The sequence below is a fragment of the Nanorana parkeri genome, unplaced genomic scaffold (genome assembly GCF_000935625.1).
Source record: "Nanorana parkeri isolate BGI_ZX_2015 unplaced genomic scaffold, ASM93562v1 scaffold592, whole genome shotgun sequence".
Taxonomy (NCBI): domain Eukaryota; kingdom Metazoa; phylum Chordata; class Amphibia; order Anura; family Dicroglossidae; genus Nanorana; species Nanorana parkeri.
The window spans coordinates 941385-954778 of NW_017306860.1; the positions used below are offsets into that span (position 1 = coordinate 941385).

A 13394-nucleotide genomic window follows, 5' to 3' on the forward strand; every position below is an offset into this window, starting at 1 on the left:
TTTTTTGTGGGGCAGGAGTGGGCGTGGCGGGCCATTGAAGTCAATGGCACCGTAGCCACGCCCTCCTTCCGCAATGCGATCGGCCGCACGGGATCGCAAGCCACATTGGGCCTGCGGTCCGGTCGGGTGCGATCGAAATAGCGCTTGCACTAGTGGTGTGAACGGCCCCTTAAGGAATAAAGGGGTTACTTTATAACACTTGTGGCTTTTTTGCAGCAAATAATAATGTGCCAAATGTGGGCCGAGAGGTAAGTGGGACTCATCAGGTAATAATACCTACTTTCTAATTAGACCAAAAGGACTTGGCAATATTGCTTTGCTCCACTGTCTGCATAATCCAGTATGGAAATGTGATCATCGCTCCAACTGTGTATTTTGTTACATGTTCCAACAATTATCAACAATGATACATGTCTTCTATGATTTTATACACATGCATAGTGACTTGTGTCACACTGTGTAAATAGTTAATTGTGTTTAACAATCCGGGGAAGAGTCAGGATGAGATGATCACAATAGTGTTGCCTTAGCTTCTTAGCCGTCTGGTTTAACCAGCTTATGAACATCAGCATGTTACGCAACCTGCCTAATAAGCCACAGGCAGCAGATTCAGTGCCACGTGGACGTCTGCCTGGCTAGGTGACTGTGTTTATAGGTGGCATATGATGTCAGGGAGATACATAAGGCTCAATTCACATACCTAGTGCAATACCTAGTGCAATACCTAGTGCACTTGTATAAGTAAAAAAATAAATAAATGTTTTTTGTTTTTTTGTTAGCCGTGTCCAATAAGATTTGACAATTACAGTCACACAGCAAAACTAATAATCCTTATAATGTTTGAATTGAGCCTACAGGCTAAAACGAAGATCATTATACTTGTCCTAAAGTTTTGTGAACAGAACCCATTGAATTTAAGTGTATCTAAACTCTAAAACAATAATGTAATATATTGCAGCTTACCAGTCCTTAGATGTGCTGCCTGCATTAGTTTTCTTTTTTCAGACTTTTTACATTTCTCTTCACCTGGTCATCCTGCAAATAACAAACTTCTTCACCTAGGGTGGCTATGCTCATTCACTCAATTATATCTATGGAGGAAGGTTGTCACCTGGCTGAACTTCAAATACATCTTGGAAGTATACCTTCCTATACTTTACAGCAGGGGTGTCCAAACTCCGGCCCTCCAGCTGTGGTGGAACTACAAATCCCATGGGGCATTGCACGATGCTCACAGCCACAGACATGACTCCCGGAGAGAGATGCATCATGGGATTTGTAGTTTCACCATAGCTGGAGGGCCGGAGTTTGGACACGCCTGCTTTACAGCCAAGGCCCTAACAAGCCCCCTATGTGATAACATTTTAGTGTTAACAGGTTTTCTATTAGACCCCTAATGTAAGCACCTTTGCAGCCCACTAAAGCCGATTAAGCACAGATCATGCTTGATCAGCCTCTTTCCCGTGATGACTCACTGGACCTTAGACAGCTGTAGCGGAGGGGGAGCGAGGCTGGAAGGACCGGTCTAATAGCCAGGCGGTTGCCAAGCGGTTTCACCAGACCAAAATGAGCACTTAACCCTTGCAATTCATGGATAACCCCACTGCAAGAATAAAGAAAAAATTAACAACATTGTGCACAGCAGTACAATGCTGACTCGCCCTCTGCGCAAGATGGGATTTTACAGGAACCTAATATAAATTCAGCTTTAGGTATTTATAACAGCTGTATTTAAAATACATTTAATATTTTTTAAGGAATAGTAAAATGAATGAAATGCCCTTTCAATACCTACATTAAATTAAGCCCTGATTAAAGGTGTTGTAAAGTCCCAGCATAGCCTCTCCTGTTATAACATCAGCGCTGTAATAAGAATACATACTAGAGTTGTTTTTGATAATGCAATCAAAGCTTACTTTTATGTAGTGAGTGCTGCCTTCCATTTGCCCATCCCCTTCAACAACTTCCTGGTTTCCCAGTGTGCTGTGAGCCTCTTTCCCTGCTGCTTGATGTGATGTAATCTCCATTTCTCAAGACTACATATTCCACCATGCATTGCTTCCAGCAAGCAATAATAATGTTACATTGTTCAGACGTTGAGTTGTAGTTAAGAAGGCAGGCTCTGTAAGTTGTGATACAAGGAAGTGCATATTCACAGGGCTGAGTGAAATTGTGTCCATGCATTGAGGAAGTACATCCTATGGGCATCTTCAATAAGTATGTTTACAAACTTCTAAATTGGTATTATTATTAGGAGTTGGATAGAATTTACAGAAATGCAATATAGAAATACAGATCTCTTTTTAGTTTTTGATCATAGATACCCTTTAAGTCTAAACATGTATAAAGCAAAGCAGATCGTTCCTACAGCTCAGTAGATTTGTTTCCCAGCATTCTTTTAATAAAGCACATACTGTACATGACAAACCGCAGGACATAAACAGAAGAGTGAATGACCTGGGAAAACAGGACATCTGCAAGGCTTAGAAGAAAAGATTGCTAGACAGAGTAAATACTATTGGTGGCATTTGTAGAACTACGGCAGGCTATAATTGGGCAATTACTACGCCTTACAAAAAATACGCAATCATCGTAAGGAAGGGTCAGGGTTCTGTTGAGGAGCTTTCCCTCACTTCCTGTCCCAGGAATACTTTGACACATTCTTACACTTGTCATGTCACCAGGACATGGGTGACGTGACTTTAGAACTCCTTTAACTGTCTGGGAGAGCTTCACTTGCTGAAGAATCTTTAGCATCCCACAAATTTACAATGTTTCAGATATCATGCTATTGTTCCCTCTGCCGCCCACTTCGTCACTAATGTGATCTGCAGCATAGAGGGGGGCCAGGGGTCCAACACTCCCAGAAGGGCCAGATTATGAAGACCCATCAGCAGTAACTCTTTAAGAAGCAAAGACTGGCACAGTGGGTGGCCTGAAAGGTAAGTATTAACTATTTTCTTTGCCGGGTTCTTCAATCCAGTGAAATAATTTGCTTTAGGGCCCATTCACACCATGTGCATTGGGCTGCTTTGCTCAAGCTGAATGCCAAGCTGAAGTTCATTGTTTCCAATAGGCCCAGTTCACTCCAACGTAGTGCATTGGTGTACGCTGGGTAAAAATAGATCAAGCTGCACTTAAATGCAGCATAACACACTGCAACGCACTATGATTAGGGTTGCCACCTGTCCAGGATTCACCCGGACAGTCCGGGTTTTGAATGCTGTGTCCGAGTTTCATGGCAGCAGAGACCCGGACACAACATGTCAGGCAGACAGGGGCAACCAAACCTAAGATAGGGACTACTGGCTCCCCAATGAAAATAGTCTCATCTATGATATTTACATACGAATGGGTGGCGCTATGTACATATGAATAAGCCACCACTCATTCTTCCCAAAGAAATGTTCGCGTGTTGCTAGAGTGTTTGTGTTTCGCTTGAAGAAAAGGTGGCAACCCTAACTATGATGCATCACAGCACACTGCAGCACAAAGAACAAAGCATTTTGGCCCCTGCTGTGGACAAAAAGGCGCACAAAAAAAGTAATGTCCATTCTAGTGCATTCAGCGTGTGCGTCAATGCACACTAAACACAACTCATGATGTCATCACGCATGCGCGGCCATCTGATTGACGCCTGCCGGCGGCCATCTTGGTGATGGATGCCGGCAGAGAGAGGAGGGGTCGACGGGTCCCCTACTCTCTCCTGCCCATGACCGAGTGCCCGACTTTTTAGAGGTGGTGACACCAAAATAACTACCAGTTATTTCGCTGTCACCCCTGCAATGGTGTCACCCGAGTGCAGTGGCGACTCTAGGAACAATGTATAGGGGGGGGCACATAAGATATCACAGTCAAAACTGGGGGGGGCACTAATAATTTTCACCACTAAATCATACCTGTTACTGTCATTAAAATGGGTCTGTCATCCACACCGCACATTACTATGTTTTGTTGCTGTAGAGCTTTGTGATACACATGATCCAGGCACAGTGTGAAGGATGGAGTGCCCCAGACTTAAAGGGTTATCAAACCCTCACTTTTTTTGCATATATCTACTGCTAGCAAGCAGTAGATATATGCAGAACGATTTAAAAAAAAAAACTTTTGCAAAGGGTTAATACTTACCTGTGTCTCCACGGCGCGCTCCCGTCTGAAAAATCAGAACATTTCTCGGGCGTCCGCAAAAGATCTTGGGGCGGGCGCATGCGCAGTTCAGATGTTCGGCCGGGAGAGGAGGAGAGACACAAGGTAAGTATATGGAGATGCGTGCACCCGCTCCTACTCCGTGGGACATCAGAGAAGAGGAGGACAGAGGAGTCAGCGCTGGATCGGAGACACGCACCAGCGCTGGAGGGACAGCTGAAAACTACAGGAAAGAAGAAGATGATCGGATTAAGAGGCATGATTTAAAGCAAGTCCTTACACTAACATTGGGGGAGGGGAAAATATCCTTTAATATCACTTTTCCTGACTACAGTGCACCCAGTGGCAAACCTAAGGGACAAAGGGCCGGCTTCCTGATTGGCCCTCCCAAGCTAATTATGAGTAAAGAATAAGGCCTATTTCACACCTACGTCCCGCGAACATGCATTTGCCGCACTGCTCCATTAATTTCAGTGGTCATATCTACGTGGCATCTAGAAGATATGTTGTCCGCACACCATTCTGCTTCGGAATGTCTTTTTTATTTGTATTCCTTTAGCATGACATGTGCATGCTAAAGGAATACACATTTGCTTTCACATGTCATGCTAAAGGAATACAAATAAAAAAGACATTCCGCAGCAGAATGGTGTGCGGACAACATATCTTCTAGATCGTACATTGTGGTGCCATCCACCAGTTGCTCCAACACTCGCTGGATTTTGGGGTACATCGGTACGGTGTGAGAAGGGAATATTACCAAGCTATCTGCGTGGCAAACACAGCAAAATGGCTCCTCCACTATTTTGTGCGATGTGCGGGATGCATTTTTCAGCTGCTTTTGCATGCATGGAAACCAGAAGAAAACCTCACTACTTGCTGGCCGCATTTGGGGTGCCTTTAGAAATCAATGGCACAGCAAGTGCGTCTTGGCGCGTTACCACAGACACATGCCGATCACGCACATCGCCAGTCGCCCTCAGAATGTGCAGATGTTAACCAGGCCTAAGACTAACATTAGACCTTTAACCGCTTGCCGTACCCCAATAAAAAAGTTAAAGAAATAATGAAGAAAATAAAAAACCAACCCATTCTCCACATGCACGGTAAAACACGCTAGATGTGCTGTGCATTAATCGCACGACATCATGTGATTAGCGTGTGCCTTAATCACACAGCATCATGTGATTAGCCAGACATCCCAACTCTCACAGACGCTCATGGAGTCCCCCGCTATTAGATAGCAGCTCTCGGCCGCCCGGGAGATAAACATTTTCTCCCGGAAAGGTTTACTCTGCTTGATCTAGCAGAGTAAACCTTTCCCTGCGATCTGTGTTTTTTTTTTCTGACATGGGGCTGCCGTCAGTCAGAGAAAAAAAAACAAATAATAGCTTAGGTATGCATAGCTAGATTGCTATTGGCTATTTCACTTTGCAATAGCTAATAGCAGACTAGCTATTGCACCACACTGAAATTGCTTTTTTCAGGTTGGGACCCCTGGATTAGCAGAACACTATGTTGTGAACGGGCTTTTAATGATGAATTAATAAATACAGAGCTGCATTCATTTGTGTCTTTTACATCTTTTTTTTTATCAATTACTTTTTATTGAGCTTTACACATAACAAAAATAAAAAGAACAAAAAAAAAACCAAATACAATAATGAATAAACAAATATATGTAAACCACAGACAATTCAGATTATTTTACAGAATATACCATAACATAACACATTAGGACAGGTGATTTGTTGGACAGACTCCAGCATTCATCTTCTTACATAAGACATGATATTATATAAGTAACTCGGGAGGAAAAAAAAAATCATGTAGATGAAGGAATGCATTGAAGTATAGAATACAGTAATGCGAAGAAGATAGCCATTCTCCCATAATGTGTACACATTTCTCCGCTTTCCCCCAACGCTGGGGTGTCTTTTACATCTTTAAATACTAAGACACCATTTTTATGTTTCATACACATTATTATTTTGGTGCCCATATCACCTCCTTCTTTTTTTACATGTACACAGCACTTCCATACTTGGCAATAATATATTACAAATGAATAAGAGCCTGAGCTGGACACTGATAAACCGTGTTTATTTCTCATATGCTCTCTTGGTATAGAGTTTCTGCCAGTGCCCATGTCATCTCTCTCTTTGATTACACACACTGTCTCTATGGAGAGTGGCACAGGCAGTAACGTCAGCAGTCCTTCCTTCTGTGTGAGGAGCCCAAAATCCGCCTCCTTCCTCACGTCTATTGGCCAGCGGGGATGCCTATCAAGGCGACACGGGGGCGGAGTTAGTGCGGGCTGCTAGAGGGAAAAGGCGGCGGGGTTGCAGCGGGGAGGCTCAGAAGAGGAGAGTGAGCGGTGCTGCTGCACAGACAGCCTCCGTGCTCTGTACAATAACATACACACGTCCATCCAGGGCAGCCCTGCACAGCTCTCTCCCCGCAGATGTACACATCAAGCTGGGGCTGCTGTGCCAGAAGGACGGAGCAGCTGCCACCCCAGTGAGCTGCTGTGCGGAAGCTGCAGCAGGCAGGACAGACCTGCATTCCCAAAATAGAGCCTGCACTGGAAGAGATCCATCTGCTGCCCACCACATCCACCTGCCTTGACCTCTGCTTGGACTGCACCTGCACTGGAGGGTGAGTACTCCTCTGATCTGATCATTGCTCTGTGCATGGATGGCAGCATTAGGGAATGCAATGGGGGCTTTACTGAGGTTCCTTCCAGCCTGTCAGGCTGAGGAGAGCAGAGGGCACTTCTACCAGACTCTCTGCAGCTCTACTCTAAATAGAGTTTGCCTCTGCTGCTCTATGAGAAATCAATCTATATATTATGTCTGGGCAGCCCCTGCTATGCAGAAAAGAAGGATTTTATGACACAGAAGGTCAGATCTACTTCTTGTGCATATTTAAAGTGAATCTAAACTCGCATAGGAAGTTTAACATGTGCCATTTTGATTCAAGAACAACTCTGGGCTGAAGAAATCTTAACCCTTGCAATGGGGCTATGGGGCTAGCCCTGCACTGCAAGGGTTAAGTGTTCGCTTTTGTCTGGGGTCCAAATGACAAAGATATACTCATCTGCTAGACTGGTCCTTGCAGTCTCTCTCCCTTGGCACCCTTATGTTATATACACTGTATTGGACATAACTCCTGGGAATCGACAGAGGGAAGGGGGAGAAGGGCTCCAGGGACCGGTCTAGCAGCCACCCGGCTCGGGTGAGTATATTTTTGTTATTTGCAACCCTAGGCAAAAATGAACCTTTAACCCTTGCAGTGCAAGGCTAATCCCACTGCAACGGCTACAATTTCTTCTGCTTGGGGTTCTTTTTTTATAGCTATATTCCAGGTGCAAAAAATTACATTTAAATAGCCACAGAGGTTATAAATTCATTTTGTTCCACGAATGCCTGTGCATACCCAGTTATTACCTTGTAAGAGTCGTGGTGACATCACACTGCACATAGCTTGAGATGAGCTGTGGGAGCTCACCAGGCTCCACCCACTACAGGCTGCCTGCAGATAGCTATAAGAGGGGGCGGAGACCAGACCAGTCACCCTGCACAAGGAGAGAGAGCAGGGGTGACTGGTCTTTATTACAGGAGGGGGCGGAGACAAGACCAGTCACTCTGCACAAGGAGAGAGAGAGCATGGGTGACCGGTCTTTATTACAGGAGGGGGCGGAGACAAGACCAGTCACTCTGTCCAAGGAAAGAGAGCAGGGTTGACCGGTCTTTATTACAAGAGGGGCCTCAACAAGACCTTTCACCCTGCACAAGGAGACAGAGCAGCAGTGACCGGTCTTTATTACAGGAGGGGGCGGAGACAAGACCAGTCACCCTGTACAAGGAGGGAGAGCAGAGGTGACCGGTCTTTATAACAGGAAGCTCCTGCACAGTGGGCAAAGTCTCACACTTGATCACTGCACAGATCTGGAAGAAATACACAAAGCTCACCAAGGTTCATGTAAGAATACACACGTTTCTTGTATTTGGCAAATTTTTGCTTTAAAAGAATGCCTGGTGATCCTGCCCTGAAGGCTTTTCTTGTTTTGGGGGTGACAACTGTATTGCAACTGCTCTCCTGCGTTGTCACCCCGTCACACGCTCCCCTGCTGGAGGCTACATTGGGCCGTGCAGATCAGGGATATTGTCTGTGGCCTTTACTCCTTGGGGTTATTCAGCTACATGCTATCTGTGCACCTAATTCACTATTACTTAAAGCTTATTTTTTGGGGAAGACACGAAACTTCCTTTGGAAAGGGGATTCCCCCTTACTGCAATACTGATTTTTGTCTAGGGTACCTGGGTAAAGCATTTTCCCCTAGCAGTAGGTGCACTCCTCACCTCTGTTGGTTGTGGACAGTCCATCGGTGTCCTCACTGATTATGTAGGGCTGTAGGTCCTGCGTTTTTTACTTGGTGATGTCAGAAGGCCACTGAGGATCGCGTACCTTTTTCCTAGGTACCCTAGAAATAAATCAGCATTTAACCCTTGCACTGCAGGGGGAGCTTTTTCGTTTTTTTTCCCCCCCTGAGTTCAGCTTCTAAGTCTTGTTTTCTTGTGTCTCCCACCACAAACCAAATTCACATTGTTCATCAGGGACTGCTGACCGTCCGATTCACAGACACTTTACCTATGAAGAGACTGGAACCTGAGAAGACCGGCATAGAGTCGGAGTTCTCACACAAGCACAGTAAATATTGAACATTTGACCGATAAATATGGGCAAGTCGGCTTTTACCAACCCTTCAGTTATGTTATGAAAACACGTTTATCGATCTTCTACATTGTATCAAAACAAAACAGAAGTCACCAACTTGCACAACTAGAACTATTGGTTGTGGACTGTATAGCAGAAGTCTTAAGCCCCCATTCACTCCTAGGCGATTCGCGGTAAAAAAGTTGCGCGACCGTCGCGCGATTCCGAAGGCTACTTGGCTGTATCCCAATGGAAAACGCCCTACAAAACGGCCCAAAGTAGTACCTGGACCTTTTCATGCGTGGGCCGTTTTGTAGGGCGTTAGGGACGGGCGGAAATACGGCAAGGTGGGAACGAGGCCATTGACTACAATGCAATTTATATTTATGACCGTTTTGTAGAGCGTTCGTCGAGCGTAGAACGCGCTACAAAACGGTCAGGTGTGAACGAGGGCTTAGGGAGCTCCAGGTCTAATGACAGTTGAAGGGTTTCTAAACCCTCCTGGCTGGCAAGCAGTTGATATATGCAAAAAGTTTTTTTTTTAAAACTCATTAAAAGTGGTTTAAACTTACCGCTGTCTTCGTCTTGCGCTTCCGTCCGAAAAACCTGAAACTGCTCGGGTGGGTGCATGCGCAGTTCGTATTTTCAGCCGGGAGAAGAGGAGAGACGCAAGGTAAGTCTATGAACGCGTGCATCCGCATGCAGACACCATGGGACAGGAAGTGCAAGCAAGGACAGGAGTCGGCGCTGGATCGGAGACCCGCTGGAGAGAAGGCTGAAAAGGAGAGGAAGACCGGATTAAGAGACATCATTTTAAAGGAGAATTATGAGGTGAGTGATTTTCACTCAGCCTCATAAATCTGAGCCGACCTGTGACAATGAAACTGTCACAGGTCGGCTCAGTAGATCGGTAAGTGTGCGAACACATACCGTCGCTCGATCACTTCTCGATCTATCCCTGCAGGGATTCCTCCCCTCTCGCTAGTTTGTGTCCTCCCGTTACCCTTAGGAGAACTATGGGGAAAAGCCCTGGCCCCATAGTTTTCCTTTTTAAGGTAAGTGTTTTACTAACATTGGGGGGAGGGAAAACATTTTTTTGACTTTAATGTCACTTTAACTTAGAAGTAATGTGTGCACTGATCCTGCTGCCCATGCGACATGTGTTCCAGCGACCACTGTCTTGATGAGGAAAGTTCTCCCGACCGTCCCCCAGTTTTTACCGCCCGATCATCTATTAATATAACCATATTGCTTTTTTCAAATGCAAGCAAGCCGGTGATGATTGAATAAACATTTCCTGATTGTGTATACTCTTTAGTTTTCTCATGCCGTATGGTGCACCATGTTTATACAAGCATCGCCTGAAGTCGTCCCTTATTATACAACAATGGCGATTTCTGCGTGTGACATTTTTTCATGTGTTCCTTATTTCTGTGTAATTTTTCAAATTCAGTTTTTCAGACCCAACTATTTTGTTGTCAACTCGGTGTCCCATATCTGTCACTTCCTTGCATTCACATCTGTTCATGTCGGTCCCCCTCCCCTCCAGGGGCTGAACAGGAAGTCTGCGTGTCATGTTTATAATAGTTGGTTAAAACCTCGTTTGCTGATCCTTGTACATTCTGCAGGTGACAGATTGTTTTAGTGGTGAACATTGCGTCCTGCATACTAATTTAGCTTACTTAAAGGGAATTAATCGAACGTAATAATCGGCTAACTAATCGATTTTGAAAATAATCGTTAGCTGCAGCTCTAGGTACAACCAAGGCTAATAATCCTGAAGGTGGTCATTGCCCATCTCGTGGATTTCTTGCCAGTTCTGGGTAAAAAATGTCTCTGCATGATGATGCAGAAATTGGCTTTGTCCCAAAATCGGAAGGGGTGAAACCTGACGGGTCACCTTTATGGGAAACTTGATCTGCAAGAAACATGTAGGCTGCTATTGGTGACCTCATTTAAAAAATTCTTGTTGCCTGGCTGTCATGCTAACCTAATGGCTTCAGCACTCTATCTGACCGGGAGAAACCATGGGCATTCGGTGCTCTGTTATTACAGGTTTAAAGTGACATTAAAGGTTCAGGTTTTTTTTTTTTTTTTTTTATTTTATTTCACAACTAGGAGGCCCACCTTTCTATAAGAAATGCTGTTCTTTAAAAAGTTCTCGTTTTCAAGTGGATCCCCGCAGCGCGCTCTACTGCTACCTGCAAGGGTGCCTCTATCAGCTAAGTAGCTGCCTTGGAGGCGCTGGTGCCCGCAGGGGCTGCTATGGAGGCGCTGGTGCCCGCAGGGGCTGCTATGGAGGCCCTCGTGCCCTTAGTGGCTGCAATGGAGGCACTCGTGCACACAGTCATGCGGCAGGCCATGCCCCTCCTCTCCGCCCAGCAGTTTGATTGACAGCACAGAATTCATTAAGGTAAAAAAAGCCCAGCCTTTAATGCTACTTTAAAGTGACCCTGCCATTATAGAAAATATTTTCACTGAAGGCATACCTGTAAAAGAAAAGTGTACATACTCCTCTTTCCCACTGCTTACACCACCAAACACTGCTCCTATACGGAGGAATTGTTCCTTGAATCCTGCAAGGACAGAGATACTTAGGGGGAGTGCTGATCTCCTGGGTCCCCCTTTTTGAGCTCGCTGATTCCTCCTGCTGGCCTCCACATCATTATAGGTTACAGTAGTAATGTGACATGGAAGATATAGACAAAAGTTTGTAGAACACCTATAGGAGCTTGTTGGTCATCCCATTTCAAAACCATGGGAATTAGTATGGACTTTGCGTCATCTTTGGAGTTATAACAGATTTAGTACGTGTTGGATGAGAAGATCTGGCTCACAATCTGTATTCACATTCATCCCATCGGTGTTTAGTGGGGTTGAGGTCAGGTCTCTCTAATTCCTCTTCACCAAAGTTTACAAGCCATGTCTTGATGAAGCTGGTTTTGTGCATGGACACAGTCATGCTAGAACAGAAAAGGGCCTTCTCCCAAACTGTTGCCACAAAATTGGAAGCACAGGGTGGACAAATTAATATGAAATATAGGAGCAGGTCTGTCCAATCCAGGAGTCGGCAGGATTGTTTTGAAGAGTCAGCTCTATTGACAACTAGAGAAAACCTCATAGGTACCAGTTGTAATTTTGCCTACATATGGAAGCATGTGTACATACCTTTTTGGCTATATAGGGTTTGTTTTTTTGGGGGGTTTTCTGTTACCAATTGCATTTTTACACAAAGTAACATATATTGCATTGTCATTGTTGGCTTAATCTTTCCTTGTGTATTATTTAAGGTTTGTGTTCTGCTGAGTGCTGAATGTGTTTCAATTCAGCATCGGGCTTCATTTTAATTGCTTGTCCTAAATACAACCTATGCAAAGAACTGTTTTTGCAAACTGGGTTCAAGATTGGAAAATGTTCTCTTGTATTTCTAAATTAAAAAAGAAAAGAATGCATTTAACTTTATGGTTACACTATGTATATACATTTACTTAACAAAGCTCAGTATTCTGGGTGTCAAGCAGTGACGTCATACCCTTTGCTGAACACATGCAGTTAGAAAAAGCCACTTGGAAAGTCGGACAGAATTACATTTTTGCCACTGGGAACGACAAGAATGTAACATGTAATTTATTGGTTTCCTTGGGCAAGAAACACTGGTTTTTATCAACTCAGTATTTGCATAAATCAGACCCCGTGTGTAACTTAAATTGGAAAGGTTTTGCGAAATGACACTCCTGCAGCTTTCAGTGTGCTGATACCCTAACTTTGGCACTTCTGAGCCACTTGTGGTTCCATTCCAGCAAGCGTAAATCTTTTTTTTTTTTCCTTTCAGGTAAACCTGAACAAAAGAGTTCTCCCCCTGGAAACTTAACACCACAGTCAACATGTCAAAATATAAATTAGTCATGCTGAGGCATGGTGAAGGTGCCTGGAACATAGAAAACCGATTCTGCAGCTGGGTTGACCAAAAGCTCAGCGCAGATGGGCTTAAGGAAGCGGAGAAGTGCGGAAAGCATCTAAAGTCTCTAGGCTTTGAGTTTGACATGGTCTTCACTTCCATCCTCAGCCGGTCTATCCAAACAGCATGGCTTATTTTAAAAGAGCTCGACCAAGAATGGGTTCCAACTCGGAGTTCGTGGAGGCTAAATGAGCGCCATTACGGGGCTCTTATTGGCCTTAACCGAGCAGAACTGGCTCTGAACCATGGAGAAGAGCAAGTGAAGCTCTGGAGGAGAAGCTATGATGAGGCCCCTCCACCAATAGATGAGAGCCATCCTTACTACCACGAGATCCACACGGATCGAAGGTACACGAGTTGTGACGAACAGAAGGATAAGCTGCCAAAATCTGAGAGCCTGAAGCAAGTCCTCGAAAGGCTTCTTCCTTACTGGAATGAAGAGATTGCTCCAGAAGTAAAGCGGGGGAAACAGGTTCTTATTTCGGCACACGGAAACAGCACAAGAGCATTATTAAAACATTTAGGAGGTACAGTATGTGCATTTTAAATGGATTGCATTTAAAATTTAACC

General features: G+C 44.6%; 1 protein-coding gene across 1 annotated transcript in view; it reads left to right on the plus strand.

Moving 5' to 3' along the window:
- Positions 1 to 6792: 6792 nt before the first annotated feature.
- Positions 6793 to 13394, plus strand: part of BPGM (bisphosphoglycerate mutase) — a 13302-nt gene continuing 6700 nt past the window's right edge. Inside the window, exons 1-2 of the mRNA XM_018562703.1 lie at positions 6793 to 6804; positions 12698 to 13350. Of these exons, the coding sequence (XP_018418205.1) occupies positions 12750 to 13350 (601 nt within the window). The 5' untranslated portion in view covers positions 6793 to 6804; positions 12698 to 12749. The remainder of the gene's footprint in view (positions 6805 to 12697; positions 13351 to 13394) is intronic.